The 19,015-nt window shown below is 55.1% G+C and overlaps 3 protein-coding genes across 3 annotated transcripts; 1 reads left to right on the top strand and 2 right to left on the bottom strand.

The window, feature by feature from the left end:
- Positions 1-7,737: 7,737 nt before the first annotated feature.
- Positions 7,738-10,124, bottom strand: PV07_04339 (uncharacterized protein). The gene is made up of 2 exons (XM_016391135.1): positions 9,477-10,124; positions 7,738-9,418 (listed from the first exon to the last, which is right to left on the bottom strand). Exons 1-2 carry the CDS (start codon positions 10,106-10,108, stop codon positions 7,801-7,803), a joined length of 2,250 nt encoding a protein of 749 aa, XP_016253037.1. The 5' UTR covers positions 10,109-10,124; the 3' UTR covers positions 7,738-7,800.
- A 2,622-nt stretch (positions 10,125-12,746) lies between these two features.
- On the bottom strand, positions 12,747-15,279 carry PV07_04338 (uncharacterized protein; the record flags this gene model as incomplete). Its single annotated transcript, XM_016391134.1, has 3 exons — positions 15,085-15,279; positions 14,856-15,018; positions 12,747-14,765 (listed from the first exon to the last, which is right to left on the bottom strand). The coding sequence occupies exons 2-3, from the start codon at positions 14,955-14,957 to the stop codon at positions 12,747-12,749; spliced, it is 2,121 nt and encodes a 706-aa protein (XP_016253036.1). The 5' UTR covers positions 14,958-15,018; positions 15,085-15,279.
- Positions 15,280-15,911: 632 nt separating this feature from the next.
- On the top strand, positions 15,912-17,521 carry PV07_04337 (uncharacterized protein; the record flags this gene model as incomplete). The annotated part of the gene is made up of 3 exons (XM_016391133.1): positions 15,912-15,974; positions 16,025-16,818; positions 16,900-17,521. 3 exons carry the CDS (start codon positions 15,912-15,914, stop codon positions 17,519-17,521), a joined length of 1,479 nt encoding a protein of 492 aa, XP_016253035.1.
- Between the last annotated feature and the right edge of the window lie 1,494 nt (positions 17,522-19,015).

Raw genomic sequence — 19,015 nt, 5'->3', positions numbered from 1 at the left:
GTCACAGGCGAGAGTATACAGGGCCAAGGCGTCCTCGTAACCAGGTAAATGATATTAAACTGGCCTTATCTATACCACAGTCACTCTTGCGGTTGATCTTCCCAGAAACACAGACATCTAACCTCGATACTCTGCCTCGTCGGTCCATAGTCCTCCTTGGCCGAGAACGCACTGTGGGGGGTCCGCCTCGCGACGCCGTGAGGCTTTGAATCAAACTGCTTGATCAGCAAGGCCTCGTTGGGCGTCATGTTCGCCGCGTAGTACCACTTGTGCGCGCCCGGGTTGGCCTTGACCTCCCACGCCTCGGACCGGGATTTCGCCGCGAAGTTGTAGCCCGTCTTCGCGTTCCGGAGCTTCTGCGGGAGGTCCGCGTACACGGCCGTCAAGTCCTTCTCGTCCACGGTCCGAGCGTCGCAGAGAGCCATGTTATCGCGCGTCACCAGATTGAGGGGCCGCCACAGGTTGATGATGGCCCAGCGGACCTTTCTGAGTTTCTCGGCCTCCGCGTCTGGCAGTTCTTGCAACTTGCTGTCGCGGACAAGCTCGGCGCCAAAGTACGACTGATCGACGTGGACTGCACCACTCATTCAGTAAGCGGCTGCTTGTCAGAGACGGGAGTATGTGTCTTGCTCACCGGAGCGATTGGCCGTTGGGGCCGTCACCGGCTCATCGTCAGCCAGGTCCTTCTCGGCCTCCGCCACCTGGTCCCATTGAAGTCGACGGACAATGTGAACCACAGGGATGACCTTCGTTGCGCCAGTGCTTGGAGACAATGTTAGCACACACACAACGGCAGGAAGTGGCTCAGACCTACATTTTCTGCAGATGCGCGACCACGTCTTGGTAGTACTGTCCCGTGAATTCCGAATCGTCTTCAACGTCCGCCACGGACGTCGTGAACGGCCCGACGGCGAACCCCTGCTCGTCCAGCGTGAACTCGTCCTCCCGGCCTCGAATGTTGGAAACGGTGACTTCTTGGTGTTCGTGCGGCCGGCGCTTGTCGCGCACTGTTCCGGGACACCATACCTCCGCTCCACCTCGCTCAGGCTCGAGATGGTAGTTTAGAATGGTCGTGACGGCAGCTGGGAGTGTTTGGACCTCGGTCGCCATGGTGGGTATAGGATCTCTCTGTTGGGTTCGAGATCGATGTCGAGTGTGTGAACCGAGCGCCTGTAGTGGGATCTATATACCCCCATTGCTACGGCGTGATTTAGCCGGGGTAAAGTATGATTCCATCACTAGAAATCAAGTATCCTGGGGGGGTGAGGATCAATTTTCGGTGGAGATCGTGTAGCCGGGGGTAAAGCCCAAGTGTCTTTCCAGACGTTGAACTAGCCGGGGGTAGAACTCACTAAAACTCTTCCTAACAATCGAGGTAGCCGGGGATAAAGGGTTGGCTCTAACCAATTCTGGACATTGATAAGCTCCGATTGGATTCTCAAAAACGTGGAAGTACCAATAGCCGCGGATAAGAGCCCGTCCACGTTTGTGTTGGCGAGTTTGTGACCAATACAGCGAATATACCCTCATTGCTATTGGATGTTCACCGATATCCCATGCTTGGCTTGCTGCGGATGGGATCCAGGAGGACCCCGTGGGGAGAATGCAGTGTCCTCGGATATATACATATATACACAAGAGCTATCGCTTTGAGTCCATCCACCTGACTTATCTCAATCCTGGACGGCAGAAATTGCACTCGACCAATTTTTGCCGCGGTTCACCTCCCTCGCCTCTTTGCAATCATTCTCGGCTGCGGATGCAATAGCTGAGAAAAGGGTCGATATGACAGCAACGGGCACCTTCAATCACACGGAGCATGACGAAAAAGGAGCAACACGTCACCAGGATGAGCAGATTGAGGCCCAACCAGAGACTGCGGATGAGGAGATGGAGCACGACCTCGAGAAGAACGCCTCGCACAAGGCTTATGACCCGTCTCGCGCTCAAGTGACTGACGAGGAAAGCTATGTGACAACAAAAACTTGGGCCGTTGTAGTGGTACTCCACCCCCTCCTCCTACTACGGGTGTATATGTCTGGCTGACCAGGATTGAGACTCTCTCCTTCGCATATGGCATATCATTCTGGCCAGTGCCGTTCTTCAGCACGATCCAGTCAGAAATAACCGCTTCGTTTGGATCTCCACCTGCCTACGGGACCTGGTATGAGCCTCAATGGGTCTGGAAACGCGACAATCACAATGACTAACCCCTGAACAGGATCACATCAGTCTATATTACCGCCGCGACTATCGCATTCATGACGTGCGGCGCCAACAGTGATCTATTCGGCCGGCGAGCGTTCATTCTTCTGGGCAACTTTCTCGTCTTGGTTGGAGCCATCGTGGGCGCCACCTCCCATCACATCCGTCAATCCATTGTGGCGCATGTCCTCATTGGATTCGGCGCGGGCAACTGTCAGTTGAGCACGTTCGCCATCCCGGAGCTGCTGCCAAACCGATGGCGGCACATCGGAGTCGTCATTGCCGATGGCGTGGCTTTCTTCAATGTCATTGCCGGTCCCGTCACGGCACGAATCGCCATCCGGCACGGCGACGCCGTAAGTGATGCTTCCCCTTGGTTCTCTCTCTCTCCCTCACCAGCTAATACGCGACAGTGGCGTTGGGGCTACTGGGCGATGGTCATCACCATTGCCATCTCATTCGTCGTTCTCGTCTTGTTCTATTACCCCCCCAAACACCCGCGAGGTATTCCGTGGGGCCAGGCGGCTCGAAATCTGGACTACGTCGGCATTGTGAGCTTCACGGTCAGTGCGGCGACGGTTCTTTCTGGGATCGTCTACGTCCAGCTGGTCCCTTCTGACGACCCGAAAGTCGTGGCCTTGCTGGCCGTCGGCTTCGCGTGTCTGATCTTCTTTAGTCTGTGGGAGACGTTTGCGTCGCTCAAGGAGCCTCTCACGCCAACGCGCATGTTTACCAAGAACAAGGGCCGGACCATGACAGCTCCCTTCATCGTGGGCTTCGTGGTCACCATGTTCTATTACGGCACCAACATCATCTGGGGGGAGATGGTCTCGTTGTATTTCACCACCGTCGCCACGCCGCCTCACATCGTCTACTGGCTTGCCACCGTGCAAGGGTTTGGAATCCTGGTGGGCGGCGTGTTTCTCTCCGTCGCCGGAAACCGCTTCCAGCATTGGAAGTGGCAGATGGGCCTCTCTATTGCATGGATGACCTTTTTTGGAGGCCTGCTGGCCTACGTCACCCCCGAGCGCGAGGGCACGGGCGTCGGTTTTGCGTTTCTGTCCGCGGCGGGCTTTGGCTACGCCCAATACTTGTCGATCACCTATATCCAGTTCGGGGCCGAGCAGATCGAGCTTGGTATTGCCGGAGGTCTCGCAGGTGTGTCGAGAGAATCTGGAGGGGCGGTCGCCGTCACCTCGTTCCAGACTATCTTGGTCCATGTCCAGACGCGTTACGCCGCGCGACATGTGGCTCCGGCGGCCATGGCTGCTGGTGCCTCGCCGAAAGTCGCTCAGGCTGTGGCTGCAGCTCTACCACTTGGTGCTGCGACGCTGGCGAAAGTGCAAGGTCTGACTCCAGCAATTGCCGCAGCAGCGAGTGACGCGTTCCTGGAGAGCTACGTGCAGGGTCTAAAGTGAGTGTCACACGAGAGATGAACGTCCGCACAGGGCTTGCCATTTGCTAACAGCTTCTCAGGACCGTCGCACTCGCATTGACCGGCTTCGGATGTGTCGCGATACTTGCGTGCTTCTTTATCGAAGACATCGGGCCGAAGATGACCAGAAAGATCGAGATCTTCTTGGAAAACGATGTCGAAGCCCACAAGAACAAGTTCCACTGAGCTTGACACACGGAAGTGTTGACACCGGCTGTTCTCACCCCTCTATTCCTCGGAGGTGAGTCAAGATATTATGGCACGAAGCAATTCGGTCCTTGTCTGGCCACTGGCCGTGTAGGCGATAGTGAGGGACATTGTCCATATCGTCTAGCTGAGCAACTAGTCCTCTTGTAACCATTCAGCGATTGTTTTGTTCTCCTCCCCCCTTGCAGAGCTGGTCGCATCCTCTTTGCTCTGCTAGCATCGCTTCAGACTACACTATGGGAGCATGTTCACAGAGCAGGCAAAGACCAACGGGACAGTGAGACTGATCATTAGGTGCAGGTCATGGATGAGAACGTTGGTCAGGGGAGTGGCGGAGAAGATTCCGGCAAGGTACAGTGAGAGGGCACGGCGTCGAACAGATATGGACCCCTACTCACTTGAAGCGGAAACCAGCCATGTCACGTAAGTGACGCTCATAGAAGACTTCCACGTGAGGAGCAAGATCGCCACTTCCTGTCAGTTCTGGATTTCAATTTGTGGCCTTCAATTTGTGGCCTTAGGCAGTTACTTGGCGGTATGCTGTCAAGCAGTTGTGGGCGTAGGCGGTGGTTGATCTTTCCCAATATTTCCGTTCACTCCCTTCAGTAAAGCCGTTCGGCCAGGGGGGATAGCATCGCGACACGGGTAACAAGAGCCTCTGGGAAACCAAGGGACAAATTCGTCGTTTGACCAAAGCACCTGTGATCACTCCCACAGGAAGTCGGATGGGGTTCCGTTTCATGGAAAATTGTCTGATCTCTGTTGCGCGTTTCAAGTCGGTCATATGCTCGTCAACTTCGAAGCTTGAACGCCATCAATTACAGAACGTGGCAGGCCAAACTTTCCCTCTAAGGCAACGTCAGCCTCTCCACATGCATCTCCGTGAATGGATCTGGATCGAGTGAGAATCCACCGTTCTCGCCTGGCATGGCGCCAAACGCGTCCTCTTCAATATGGAATATCTGCCCTGCAGCGCCTAGATTGGTCATGCCGTCGAAACCGAGCTCGAAAACATCCACGCCGTCGATCAGCCTTGCGTTGTCGGAGGTATTCAGGTCTATGGCTGATGGGTCGTTGGCCGTGTCCATGGCATCGAATACTAGGTGTTGCGAGCAGTTGGATATGTGGTTGACGTGCTGCCGGTGGGTATCATGCTGATTGTATGAATGGGTTGCGGACGCGAGAGAGGAGTACAGACGGCGGTCCATGCTGTTATCACTTCCCAGTGCGTCTGGCGCTGAAGTCCCGTTGATGAGCTGCTGGGACGCCAAATCTAGGACCTGCTCTGCGGGCGGTGAGGCCAGTTGGCTCGCCGGGCTTGGATCAGCGGGGTGCAGCCGTAGTTCATTGCTTGGGAGACGTTGTGCACACGCAGGGCCAGTACGGGTTTCTCTGTCTTCGTCTGTTTGCGGCATCATGGGGCCGATATCTGTCCTTTGGATGGCGGTCTGGAGAAAGGCGGTCGAGTAATCTGCCGCAGGATACATGTCACGCAGCCCAGCCATGATCTGCATGCATTTACAGAAATCTTGCAAGCTGGTGAGGCGTGTAGACTCTTTAGGCGCCAAGACGTCCAGGAGATGTGAGACGATGGCGTGAAGGAGCACCGTAATGCTCGGCGATGGGAGGTAGCGCACCAAGTCCAGGTCGTGGAGCGTGCCAGCTATCTCAGCGATCTTGATCGCTGCGTGTCGAACGGTCTCGCGGGATAGGTCGACGACGTTGGAACGGGCCGCGGGCGGTAGCAGTCCGGTCGAAGGCTGCAAAGGCGACCGATGAAGCGCCGAAAGGGCGGCGTAGTAGAGCAGGTGTAAAAATGCGCGGTTGACCACCAGAGAGCTGTTGTTTGATTCCACGTCGAGCAAGCTGGGCGTGGATTTTTGTGCTTCTTCCGGGAGTCTCTCTTTCCATTCCTGCAAGGCCTTTGCACTATCCTGCATCTGGTCGTCGCTAGGATCGAGGGACTCCGGGAAGAGCATCGTCGCCGTCCATGCGCTAGCCTTGGAACTTGTGAGCCCATGCTGGACCGAGAGGATATGGCTAATACACAGAGACAACTTCGCCATCTCGATGCACATCACCGCTAGCTGTCGCTGCTTCTCCACATCCCGCAGCACTTCGCAATTGGTGGGGACGCAGCATGACCCATTCGGCAATGTGTCGAGCTCGAAATCTGCTAATTGCAGCATTGGCACGTCGAAGTCCACGTCTTTGATGCGAGTCATGCGAGTCGATCTTTGTGTGCCCAGCGAGATCTGGGCATCGCGTATAACCGCAGACCACCAAATCCTCTTATAGAGCTTCTGACGCCACGGTTCCAATGTTGTAGATCCCTCCGGATTGCGATGGAGACCGATCTTGTGAGCGAGCGACACGGCGACTTCAATCCAATAGTGAGTTTCTTTCCGGCCGGTCCGACTCTCTCGCCAGTAGGTCATCAGCAGGAGGGCTTGGATCAACGCTATCGAATCGTCCTCGTAGTCGAGGTCGTACAGCAGCCGCGTCTTCTCAAAAAGGGCGCGCCGTGCCTCACGACGAGTACTGTAGCCGGCGGATCTGAGGAGGCGCATGTCGACCGTGGCAACTCCCGCAAACATAACAGCCTGAAACAGCAGTAGGCTGACGGACTGCGAACCGTCATTCTGGTTGATTATCCGCACAAACTTGTGCACGTCGAGCAATGGCATAAACGGGTGCATGTACTCTGCGTAATTTCGCAGGAGCTCGTTCCGAAGCTCTTCATCCGGGATAGAGAGTGCCCCTTTGTTTTGGAGATATATGATATCGTCGTGCCCGAACCGACTTGGGAGTGGATTGATGTAAGCAGGCAAGGCCGGGAAAGGCGGAGCTGTAGGCGATGCAATGCCGCGAGAGAGTGTTATGGTCTCGGGCAGGGGCTCCATCGGTTGACTGGGTGGCTGGAAAATGTAATGTATACTCGAAGGCACCGTAGGTATCGTAGAACGAATCGCACCCTTGTCTGCAGAGCATAAGCTAAAGTCGGGCGACATTTGGCCTGGGCTGGTCTCACCTATAGAGTACGGCACATTCTCGCTCAATGGTCTGAAAAGCTCCTCAGTTGCGCCTCCTGACAGCTCAGCACTACCTGAGGGCAGCAGAGCATCGCTGTTAAAGGCTGCTGATGTTTGTCCCGTGGTTTTTTTTCTGTACGCTGTCAGCCCATCGGGCTACTGTAGTTCAACTCGGACTCACTTCTTGCGCCTGCTCTCCCCTACAATGCACTCCACCTCGTCTAATCTGCAATGGATACATGGTGGGCCATGCTTAGAGACATTGCAGCGGACTTTGCGCGCTCGACAGCTCTGGCATGCTTGAGAAGCTCGTCGCTTGATGATCTTTGGATCTCGTACGCGATTGGGCTGCGATTCTGGGTAGGCGACAGGAGGCTCTAGGGGTTGCGAGTGTCGTTGATTCGGCCCAGGGGTGGGAGAAGGAAACGTTTCCAAAACATGGCCGACCGCTGGAACCATCGCTACCGTACAATGGATTGAATATCCTGTTCCTCGGTTGGTCAAAGGCAGAAAATGAGAAAGATTGAAGTGACCCCGCAAGGATTGGAGAGAGGAAGCATTGCGGGATCCCCCCCCACGGGGACTGGCGCAGGAACCCATGCACACGTGGAGGATGGCGTGGAGTAGGGAGTCAGGACAGGAAATTTAGCCGGACTGCATGAACACCAACTTATGCAGGACTAACTTATACAACACCCACTGACCTGCCGACTTTCTCTCATATAGTGGATAACCATGCTCTCACCTCCTATTGCTACTATCTATCAGTTAGCTCGGGGCAAAATATTTGCTATACATATGACGCTTCGCTGATGCAACAAAAACAAGCACTATCCATGGTCATTTCGTCAGAAAACGCTCAAACAAATGCATGCCAACGGTGTTCTAGTTCAAACGGGTGCAGGGGATAACGTTGGCGCATTATTTCTGGACGAGCGACACCCAGTTTGCAACATCCTTGCCGTCGGTGCCAAAGTTGCCGGCACTGGCATCCGACATGAGCTGCCTCTCGACTATGGGGCCCACAGAGTCGTAGACTTTGCTCGCGGCCATCTTGACGAACTGCCAGCCGCCCACCTCCGTCTGGACCACACCGATCTTTGGCTCGGCGGGCACCGCAGCCTCGGCGTCAGCGTCGTCCGCATCCTTGGCTGCTTCGGACGGTTGAAAAAGCTGCTCGATGTTCTTGACCGCCACTTGTTGGTGTGAAGGCGTGTCGCAGAAGTAGGTTGCCGCCAGGCCCTTGATCGTCAGTCGCTCCTTGACGGATTGGGCCTCGGCAGGATTGGTATAGTGGTACGCCGCGACCGCCAGACAGAGCACTGCGAAGCAGTAGAGGAATTTGAAGCCCAGGAGGACGAAAAGAGGAACAATCGGCACCCGCGTGGCGCCGAAGTTGTCGTCCCGCGACTGCTCCAAGATGGTCGACGTGGGGTCGATGTTCGCCGCCATGATGCCCAGGGCACAGGTGGAGAAATCATCGGCGAACAGGTTGGCCAGTTGCACCGAGTTGTTGGCTTCTCTCATGCGACTGGCCGCAGACTGGCCGCAGAGCTGACCAAGTGGTAAGCCCGAGACGAAGGGGTATGAGACCATGCCGCCAATATCTCGCGGGGCCCGCCACGGGGTGAAGCTGTATGTCGTGCCGTTGATCCAGTCGTAGTGTGCGTAGGATATTTCCATACTGCAGTTCAACATCCAGGCATAGTAATAATTATCGTCCCAAAATATGTTGCTGTCGCGGTCCCAAGGGTCGCGGTTCCGAGGATTCCCATCATCAGTTATATCGTCATCAGGCATTTGCTGCCAACCCAGCGACCAGGCTCCGAAATACAGAGGATTGGACCAGGCGGCGAACTCGACTTGGGACTCGTCGTTTCCAACCATCCGGCTCAGACTCGCGTCGGGCGCAAATCCAAATCCCATTGATCCGGCCAGGGAGGGTTTACGAAGCGAAGTCGCCAGAGACGCTCCGTTCGAGGTCAATTCTCCAGTGTAACCGGGGCTGCAGTTAAATGCATAAGAATTGTCGAGATACCTGCAATCGTCTTCATCGCTGGGATTGTCAGAGGAGCAGGCCGAGAAGCAGCGTGCGGTCATCGGAGCGCACTGCGTCTTCACTGCGACCGTCTTGGCTCGAAAATCTCTAGTGAAGTCTAAGGCCATGTGGGCCAAATATTTATAATGATGGACCGGATCGCTGGTGCTATTGTACCAGTCGTTCACGGTATTCGTGTCGGACAGGTTGGCGATGGTCAGGGCCGCCTTGTTGGCATTGACGATGGCATAAGACCATCGGGTCGGATGCTTGATATCCTGACCATTGGTATAATAATAGTAGTCCATATTGCATGGTACTTTCCAGCTACTGTTCCCGTCAGCAGGGTACGACCACTTGCCCTCTCTACAGTAATTGTCATGATCGACGAAGTCTCGCCCGAGAGGAGAACGGGAAGCGTTGGAAACTTTCTTCACCACAGCGACTTTAACTGGTGTTACAGTCGTGCTGAACCATGTGTCTGCAACTGGAATGATTATTCTGAGTTTCTAGTCAGCGCTCTCCAGAGGGTTCCGAGGGGACCCTAGGGGTCACTTACCCTAAGGCCGTGACAGCAGCCAGGGCAGAAAATGCGTGTGGGATGGGCGAGATCCATCTCTTCTTGTGCTTGATGTGATAGTGCACCGTATCTTTCAGCGGTCCATAACTGTTTCCTCCTAGCAGCTGAATGAGGAGCGACATCTGACGTGGGGTGGGAAGTTCGTGGCCCTGACTGTCCTTGGAGACGAGGATGATGCGACGGGCAACGAAAAATGCAACCAGTGCCATGATTGAACTTGAGAGGTATGGGATAATCTTGCCAGTCAAAGTGGCGATGGCCGTCAGAGAAGAAGGATTGAAGTCGACGAACAATGCCGCATCCCCCCCGTGTTTCTTCCAGCTGTTGATGGTGGCCCAGACTCCAGTGGGTTTGCTCGTGTCATTCTGGACAACCTGCAACTCAGGCCAGCCTTTGTAGGCATCGACCTCGTTGCTATAGATCACGCCCAGCAGAATAGCAGTGACCACTAAAATAAGCCCGCAGGGAATGGCTGCACTGAAAACAATGGAGAGAAACGCGCCGTCCATCCTCTCGGCATGCTCATGGTTAATTTGGACGACTTCATCATCGGCGTGTACATCTTCAACAGTCGTTTGAGGACCTTGGATCGTCTCGTATGAAGCACCCATGGCGTAAAGAACGTACGACAGACTGCCGGAGGAGTGTAGGGAAAATGCTGGCCGCGACTGGCGCAGACACCTACCTTTGTAAAGAGAAAAGCTCTTCCGCCATGTGCCTAGACTTTCCAGAAGATGCAGCTGCCCACCAACCTGCATTTAATAGGGCCTCTAGACTGACAGCTGGAGGCTCCAAATGCAGAGTAGCCATCCGCTCGATAAGGGAAGAAGTGACTGAAAATTCTCTTTCGTGGTGTACTATGTTCCCCTCTTGGTGTGCTATACCCGGATAGGGCGAGTCGCACGGCTTTTGTCGACTGTACCACCCAATCCCGAGGGACCGCTGAGGCCAGAGAAAACGTGGCTGGCGTAAATCAGAGACATGGCTTGCGCCTGGTGGGCCGACGGCAAAGAACGCCCGCCAACTGCAAGCGAAGCGAGGGGTTCAACGTTTGCCCCATCGACTCGCTAGGATGCACGGCGAGGTTCTAGGCTTTATACGCCGCGTTCGCACGAGTCGAGAATGCCTCCCAGTCACTGTTGACGGTGGGCTTTGGAGCTTGGGCCTCTGCACTTGGTGCCACCATATGAATAAGGTAGTCGACTAAGCGTTTGATGCCGAGGCTTGATGCCGATAAGCAGTGAACGCGAACAATTACCTGTGTACCTGTGGAGTCCTGAGCCTGATATTTCGTGTGCCCGCCGCAAGCCACTTCGGCTGAAGTCGCTTCAAAATCTGTGTGTGCAAATAATCCACTAGGACCGAGGGCTTCCGAAACTCTACACGGCAAGTTTTCAAACAGAAGATCAGCAAGTTCAAGGAAGTATGAGGAGATGTCGCTTTGGTTCCGGAGAGCCGTGGCGGAATCATTTCTAGCATCTCCACTGCTAAGAATTGAGTGGTGCTTCTGAAGGTAGCTCATTGCGTGGGTACCTCATATAGGCACCTATGTAGTAACTGATCCCGGCGGGGATTTGTTGCACAAAAGTACATATGTATTTTTGAAGTTCCCACCCTCGGGAGACCGAGGGCAGAATGGGTGATCAACACCTCAATAAATTGTCCTGTCTGCTCCTAAGCATGGCTTCTCAGTTTGGGCCATAGCAGCCTCCTGGCGTTGGCGCCAAAGATGCCCTTCCTGGTCTCCTCGTCAAAGATCTCGGGCGCTCGCTGCTCCATGATTCCTCCAAGCCGATACACGGCCTCGGCTTTGTAAAAGGGATAGTCCGTCCCGTACAGAAGCCTCGAGGGCTCGGTGAAGCGCAGCAGGCCGTGGATCTGGTCCGGGAACGGGTAGCCCGCGAGGTCAAAGAAGAAGCGCGTCTTGAACAGATGTTTGACGTCGTCGCTGGTGATGGGCATGCTGGGGCTCACCGTGCGTAGCGTGTACCCCACACACCGCTCGATCACGGGCGGCAAGGCGGCGCCGCAGTGGGGGACGACGAACGTAATGGACTGGTATCGCGCCACAGTGCCGGAGAGGATCAGGTTGCTGACGGCGCGGGTGGTGTCGAAGAGGAATTCGAGCATAGGCCGCGGATACTGGGTCAGAGGAGCGACGGCCTGAGGGGCCATGCCGTTGGCGGTGGGAAGGTTCACTCGACAGCAGGTCGGATGCATAAAGACCACAGCCCGTCGTGAATTCAGCTTCTCGAAGACCTTGTCCAGCGCTGGATCGCCCAGGTACACGGCATGTGCGTTCGTCATGACCGCGAAGCCCACGGCACCGAGGTGGTCGAGGGCATAGTCGATCTCAGCAAGAGAACCCTCAACGTCCGGAAGTGGCAGGCTTGCGAAGAATGCAAATCGGTCCGGGTGAGCCGCACAGATCTCGGCGATGTCCTCGTTGGTTTCGCGGGTCAGCTTGCGCGCAAAGGCGTCGTCTCCAGGCTTCAGGTGCGTGCCTGGCGAGGTGATGCTCAATATGCTCTTCGAGATCTTGGCCTTGTCCATCGTCGCCAGGTGCGCCTCGACGGTCCAGTCCTGGAATTTGGTTCACAGTCAGTCCAGCTGGTAGTCTCTTGCATGCCCAGTATCAGCTCTCCTCTTCTGGAGGGTTGTCCGGGATGCCACGAAATCTGCATCAGTGGCTGGGTTGCTTGCTTACCTGTACCATCGAGATGCCGTCAGTGTCCCCATAGCCCAGGTCCATACAATGTTGCCGCCATCGAGCCGGGATGGCATGGCTGTGGGTGTCGATTCGCTCCATTTGCAACCGTGCTAACCAATTCAAGTGTTCTTCAGTTCTACCAGATAATATTGGAACAGTAAACTGGTCTTTGGCTAGTCCTCCAAATATCCGTCTGCAACCGAGAAGGCTAAGCCGTTGCTCTTTAGATCCAACAGATTAAAAGTCGGATCGTGGCGGTCGACCCCGATATACATACCTCAGCAATAATGGATCATTGCTCTAGACAGCCAATCAGGCTTACAGTCATCCTATGTATAAAGATGCCATGGCTGAGCGCTAATCTCCGGCATGTGGGAGTCGCCCAGATCCACTCTGTCGTGAAACGACGCAGAACTCGTGGTCGAACAAGACGTGTCCCAAGTAATCCTGTATACGATCGTACGTGCCTACTCGTATGTCGATGACACTGACCGGGCTATTGGATATTATAGTCTCTATCTCAGGACAAACGGTACGCGCTAGAATACCAACAACGGGAACGAATCCGTGTCGTGGGCAAGCAGATCGTCGTCCCAGTCAAAAATCCCTGCATCGAACGAGAAATGGTCCTCTGTAACGCTGGCACCGCCTATATCCGCAAACCGCAGTTCCTGGCGATGTGCAGGACTGGGGTACAGCAGCCTTGCCAATTCCGTCTCCTGCTCCGGGGTATACGCCCTCGAGACGGGTCTAGACCGGGTGAAAATGGCGTCGAGGAGTGGGCTCAGTAGTCTCTCGTAGATGGCCGCATACGCGGAGACTTCGGTCCAGCCTTGGCCCGAGATGGTCAGCAGGTTCGACGTGAAGAGCTTTGTCATCTCAAAGATTTCGTTAGGGCTGAACCGCAGCGCAATCGCCTCGAAGTTGTGTCGCAAACAGAACAGCACCACCAGGGCCATTTCAAAGGTGTGATGAGCCGCAAGCCATGGGCGCGGGAAGTAGCCCGACAGTATCTGCCCGCGGCAGCTCTTGGCTGCCGAGCAGGCAGCCTCGAACGCCGTGGACATGCTCGTGGAAGATGGCAAGGGCGCACGAGACGAGGGTCGATGCAACATTACTAGGCCATGCATCAACGCGAACTCGGTCCACCCGTCGTGCGGGAGGTCAGACTGATACCATTCCCATAGGCGTCGCTCCGTTACGGCTAGCCACTCCTGCCACGTCTGTTGAGGGTCCAGCAGCCGGCTTTGAAAGTGGACTTCGATGATGGTGGATTGCACTCGTCGATATTCGATCCAACGAATAGCCAATTTCTTGGTTGCTTGTCCCCGGTGATCGAGACCATGTGAGGTGATGCATCGATCCTCGAGCACTGACATGACACTCGTGTCAATGGCCGGGTCCGGAATGGACAGCGGTCTCTGGAGCGCCGCACAAATGGATCGATCCATACAGTATGCGGCCCAAAAGATGCGTCTGCGTAAGTCGATAGTCAAGGGGTCCAGGCCCATACTCTCCGACACCTCGCGATGGAGACCTAGCTCGAGACAGTTGCGCATAGCAAATCCGCTGAGGATCCACACGTTTCCCAGCTTAGGATTGATGGATGCGTATTGCAGAATCAGCAACGTGACTTGGATCCAAGCCATGTCTGAAGGATACGCCGCAGTCTGCGAGAGGTGGCGAATCCCTTCTTTGAAGAGCGCTTCAGAGAAGGCCATGCATCGCGCACCTTGCCCTACCTTTGCACTGCCCAAAGTTGTAGACACGGAGAGGATCAAGTAAATAACGAGGAAGTCATAGTCGAGCCTTACTGTCTGTGGGCAGGACTCCCCTCCTTCAGCTCGCGGGATCTTCAAGAGCACGCGGTCGAGCTGTTCCCATATGGTCGGCTCGTAGAGAAATGGGTGGACGGGGAGCATGCGCTGTACGTACTTCCTCACCAACGTGTGGACGACGTGAGACGGCAGGCTTGCCAAGATCGATACATCGACCTCGGGCTCGCTATCACGATTCTGGGCTGGCGTCTTGCTTTGAGCCTGTTCCTTCGCCTCCGATGAGAGCACTAGCGACGGGGTGAGTCCCATGCGGACTCGTCGTACCACGTCCGTCAGCGACGGACCAACTGGTAAAGTCGCATTGATCATCGACTGGATTTCGGCGCTGGCAATTACACGCTCCTTGGTCGCGTCTTGGGCACTCGATGTTCTCCGATGGCGCGAGTGCGTATTCGGAGTGGGCCTGCTCATGGCTTGTTCGACCGCATCGTATTGCTCTCTGATCTCCATCTCTGAGGAGACTTGCGATGGCCCATCGATCATAGCTGCCGTCGCAAGGGCAGAAGGGTTTTTGTTGGAAGGCTTGTTGCGATCGATCTCTTGCTGGATCTCGGCCTCGTCACAGCCTAGCTCTGCCAGTTTCAACTCGAGACTGGCAATCTCGTTCTCAAGATGGTGCACGATACTTCGCGGAATGGCAGCGCCGCGGGCTGAATTGAAGCCCCTGCATTCCTCGCCCACAGCAACGCACTGGGAGCATGACGGTAGCTGTCTGTCGCACTTCGGCGCAAATTCATGTCAGTCATGATGCATAGTTCCAAAGGCTCCCTTATTTCATCAATCATGTAACAAGCAAATGATATAATGTACCTTGGATTTCCGCTTCCGACACCTGACGCACGACAGCACGCTGCGCCTACAGGCGGCAGTGTTCGGTGTAGTTGGCATGGCGGTCGAGGTTCTCCGGCCCATGGATGTGATAAGCTGACAAGTGTCTCCTATCGTTACGTGCTCGGCGCACCGTTCTAGCCAACTAAAGACATGCCTCTTTATCAGCTCCTTACTCGCTCCAAATGACAGAACTCTTGATTCGACTTACTCAATCCAAACTCAAATGTACGTTCTGGCGTCCAAAGAGTTCGTTATTGATCACAATCCATTCGAGGCCCGCCCACACTGTTATTGAGCCGCAGTTGAGCGACTAGGGGAGATGTGTGATCACGGAGCATATTGGAAATTCGCGCCCTTGGGGGGAAGTGGACTATTTTGAAGCGATTAACGGAGCATAGGACCGTATGGCACTTTGCGAATCGTCTCAAACGGGGACGCATCGGAGATTCACGACTTGCATGTCGCTTGGGCTTGAAAATCGAGGCCGAATTAAGGTTGGCCGAGTGTATCCACATTTTACCAATTTCGGAAAGTCGAGCGACGCGGGTACCTGTCTCATCTCTAATTGGACATTCGTAGTCGCGCTTATCATCCACGATAATCTGGGCCGAGTCGACAAAGTCCGACGCTCTTATTTCGCGGCGACTGAACCAACGCAATCGGGTTTCTCCTGCAGACAGACGCCGGATGGCATGAGCGAGCACAGCTGTGTGGCAATATCGACTCTCTCAGACGCCGAGATGGCCTCCCTCCTGTGGAGTTTCCACTGTCCTTCCCTTCAAGCTTCGCCCGATCGTTGTGCGACGCGTTGTGGGATGGGTTGGATTGCTCCGGTGAGGATGTAACTGAGGACGCATTTCCTTTGGCCCGTGTCTCATTTCGTACATCCTTGTTCCGTATATTATTCCCATGTATGACTTCAGCCTAGTATTAGAGCTTTGGGACACTCATTGCTTAGCCTTCGCCTGGCCGCACTTGGCGTGAGTCCTTCCTTTGATTTCCTTGTGTCTTTGACGGCTGCACCAACTCTCAGAGATGGACTTCTCACCTGTTCCCATGAGAGTACAGATTGAGCGAGATGCCGGTACCAGGTTGAAGGTAAGGCATCTCTCCCCAGAGCCGCAGTACAGCACCTAACAGGCGTCTAGATCATCGTGGTGGGCGCGGGGCTTGGCGGGCTCGCGACGGCAATATCATGCCGGCTTGCTGGTCATGAAGTCACCGTCCTGGAGTCCGCGGCCTCAATGGGCGAGATCGGGGCGGGTCTGCAGACGTTGGCAAACTCGTCCCGAGTCCTCATCTCTTGGGGCATGGGCGAACAACTCAGCCAATGTGCGACGACGCCGCGGCTCTGCAACATGATCGGATGGCGAGGGGAGACCATATCCACGTGGGACATCCACAAGTCTACGCGCGAGGAATGGGGCAGTCCGTACTGGGATCTGCATCGCGTCAGTCTGCATCAGTGTCTCTGGGATCGGGCGGTGGAACTGGGTGCAGAGGTGCGGGCCAATTCACGAGTCACCGATGTCAGGGTCGCAGCGGACGGAAGCTCTGCGACTGTGGTTGTGCGACAAGGCGAGCAGGAGACCCGCATCTTCATGAACGCAGATCTTGTGGTCGGCGCAGACGGCGTCAGAAGCCACTGTCGAGATCTTCTGGTTGGGAGAAACGACCCTCCGGCCAAGTCGGGCGATATGGCGTACAGGGTTCTCCTCAACACCGACGACATGTTGAAGGATCCAGAACTGAGGGATTTCGTGTTGGATCCGCAGGTCAACTACTGGATTGGACCTGAATGTCATGTGGTGTCGTACGTCCTGAGAGGAGGCAAACAGTTTAATATGGTCCTCTTGGTGCCCGATGATTTACCGGAGGACGTCGTCACGCAGGAGGGGAACGTCGAAGTTATGCAAGCTTTGTTTAAAGACTGGGACCCGAGGTAAGATGAACCCCAGGAGCTGCTGCAGACTTCCCCCATGTCGGGAAGGAACCCGTGTTCACCGGATTGACGAAACCTTAGAGTCCGCAAGATTCTATCTACCTGTTCGCAGGTCAAGAAATGGCGCCTCTGTACCCGAACGCCCACACCAAGCTCCCCGTCTTGGTACCACCCCAGCGGGACTTTCGTCCTGCTCGGCGATTGCGTCCACGCCACTCTCCCTTACCTGGCGAGCGGCGCCGGCATGGCGATCGAAGACGCCTCTGTCCTAGGGCTCTGCCTCTCACGCATATCCTCGAGCTCCACGCCACAGGAGAAGCTCCATGCTCTGAGGGTGTATGAAATGTGCCGGAAACCGCGCACTCAACGGGTGGTCGAGAAAGCGTACGAGAGCCAGTATCTATATCATCTTCCGGACGGTCCGGAGCAGAGGGAGCGGGACCGAAAGATGAGGGCGTTTGAGGACGCATATCACACTCAAGGGCACGGAGCAGTGCCCCAGGGGTTGATGCAGGGGGACGATCCGTTCGCCTGGAGGAGCGGTGGGGTTGGAAAGTGGCTATTTGAGTATGATTGCGCGGTGGATGTGGAGAGATGTTGGGCATTGCTCCATGCAGAGGAAGAGGCTGCTGCAAGGACGGCTCCGCGCTCAGATTCGAAGAAACTCGACTTGGTTAGCCTGGTGGCAACTGCAAGGCTTTAGCAGACGAAAGACATCTGGCAACACTCTACGGTCTTCGTAGGCGCAATCTCTTCGTCACAATCCATTGACAGAAAGACTCGTGGGAACATTAGCCATTCAGTAAGTGCTCGTAAGAAAATCACCGAAAAGAAAAGGAAAAGGAAACAGAAGCAGAAATTGGAGCTTGAAAATCTCGACCAGAAGACGGCAGTCTGTTGTTCCCCCTTCTGCTGCGGAGTCACGCTCTATTTCCCAATACACCCTATTGCCTGTTTTTAATGAAACACGGTATTTAAGAAGACATGAGACCTCTTGTTCTATCTCGTAAAGCGTCCAAAAAGTCCTCCGGTGCTTTCCCTCAGGACCCCCTTCCAACTCGTTCCCGAGATCTATCGTCCGATATATTTTAATTCCAGGTACCTGAGACCTGGATAGATGATAGCTGTCCATGACGCAGCGACGGGCAGGCCAATCTAAGAAGCAAGAGTTAGTCGCGACTTGAAATCCGAGAGAAAGAGCAAAGAAAACAGAAAGTGGTGATTGAGTGGCCTTACATCCGCGCCGTCTCCGATCAAGGCAGCGATCGGACCCGTGTAGTAGTCTTGGTCCATGCACAAGATTGCCCCAACCCATCCAATCACAAAGGTCGTGATGGCCGCGAGTCCAATCGGGAGGAGTTCGCGAGTGTTCCATGCACTCCAGTCGTACCAGCCACGTTTTCTTCGGAAAAGAAATTCCTCTTCCAAGGTCATGGTGATCCAGATGATGGTCCAGTAACCGATCAGCGAGAGGAAGTTGATAAAGATCTGGAGCAGATGAGCACGACCCGCGATCGCTGTCACAGTGAAGATGATAGTGGAGACGGTGCACCAGAAGACACGGGGGATGCGGGCGAATCGCGGGTCAAGCAGCTGGAAGGACAAGGCAGCAGCATAAATTCCTGCGACGTTGTTCGCGACAATACCCAGAGCTAGGAGGACTGCGCAGAATTTGCCGAATTGGTTTAATGGTGAGAGGCCCTCGACGTACAGAGCCCCCGCGGATTTCGCGAAAGCAGCTTTCCATGCCGGGTTCTTGGTTAGACCGCTCCCCAGGCCGATGCCGATCAGTTCGGGGAACATCTTGCCCAAACCGAGACCCACGGTCGTCCACAGAAAAATCTGCCAGCGTGACGTCTTTGGGGGAAAGTAGACGAAGAAATCACACGCACAGGCGGACCAGCCGAGGGCACCGGAGGCGCTGAGGAAGAAGTAAGTCAACCGGTGACCGGCGAGGACGGAGCCCTCGCCTGAGCTGGCTGAGCTGGTGTCGAAGAGCGGGCCGGCCGTGCCTACCATGATGAATAGGACGCAGATTTGGGGAAGCCAGGCATATCTAGGAGAGGTTTTCTGTCAGCGTCGACATCTGGGATCAGTCGGTATTGCTCTCAACGAACCTCTCATAGATATGAAACCACTTGATGCCGAACGTGATGATGAGCCAGGTTCCCAATGCTGCAATGATAACTCCGACAAT

Source organism: Cladophialophora immunda, assembly GCF_000835495.1.
Source record: "Cladophialophora immunda strain CBS 83496 unplaced genomic scaffold supercont1.2, whole genome shotgun sequence".
Classification (NCBI taxonomy): Eukaryota; Fungi; Ascomycota; class Eurotiomycetes; order Chaetothyriales; family Herpotrichiellaceae; genus Cladophialophora; species Cladophialophora immunda.
The sequence above is the reverse complement of the archived record's forward strand: the minus strand, read 5'-3'. Positions and strand labels throughout refer to the sequence as shown.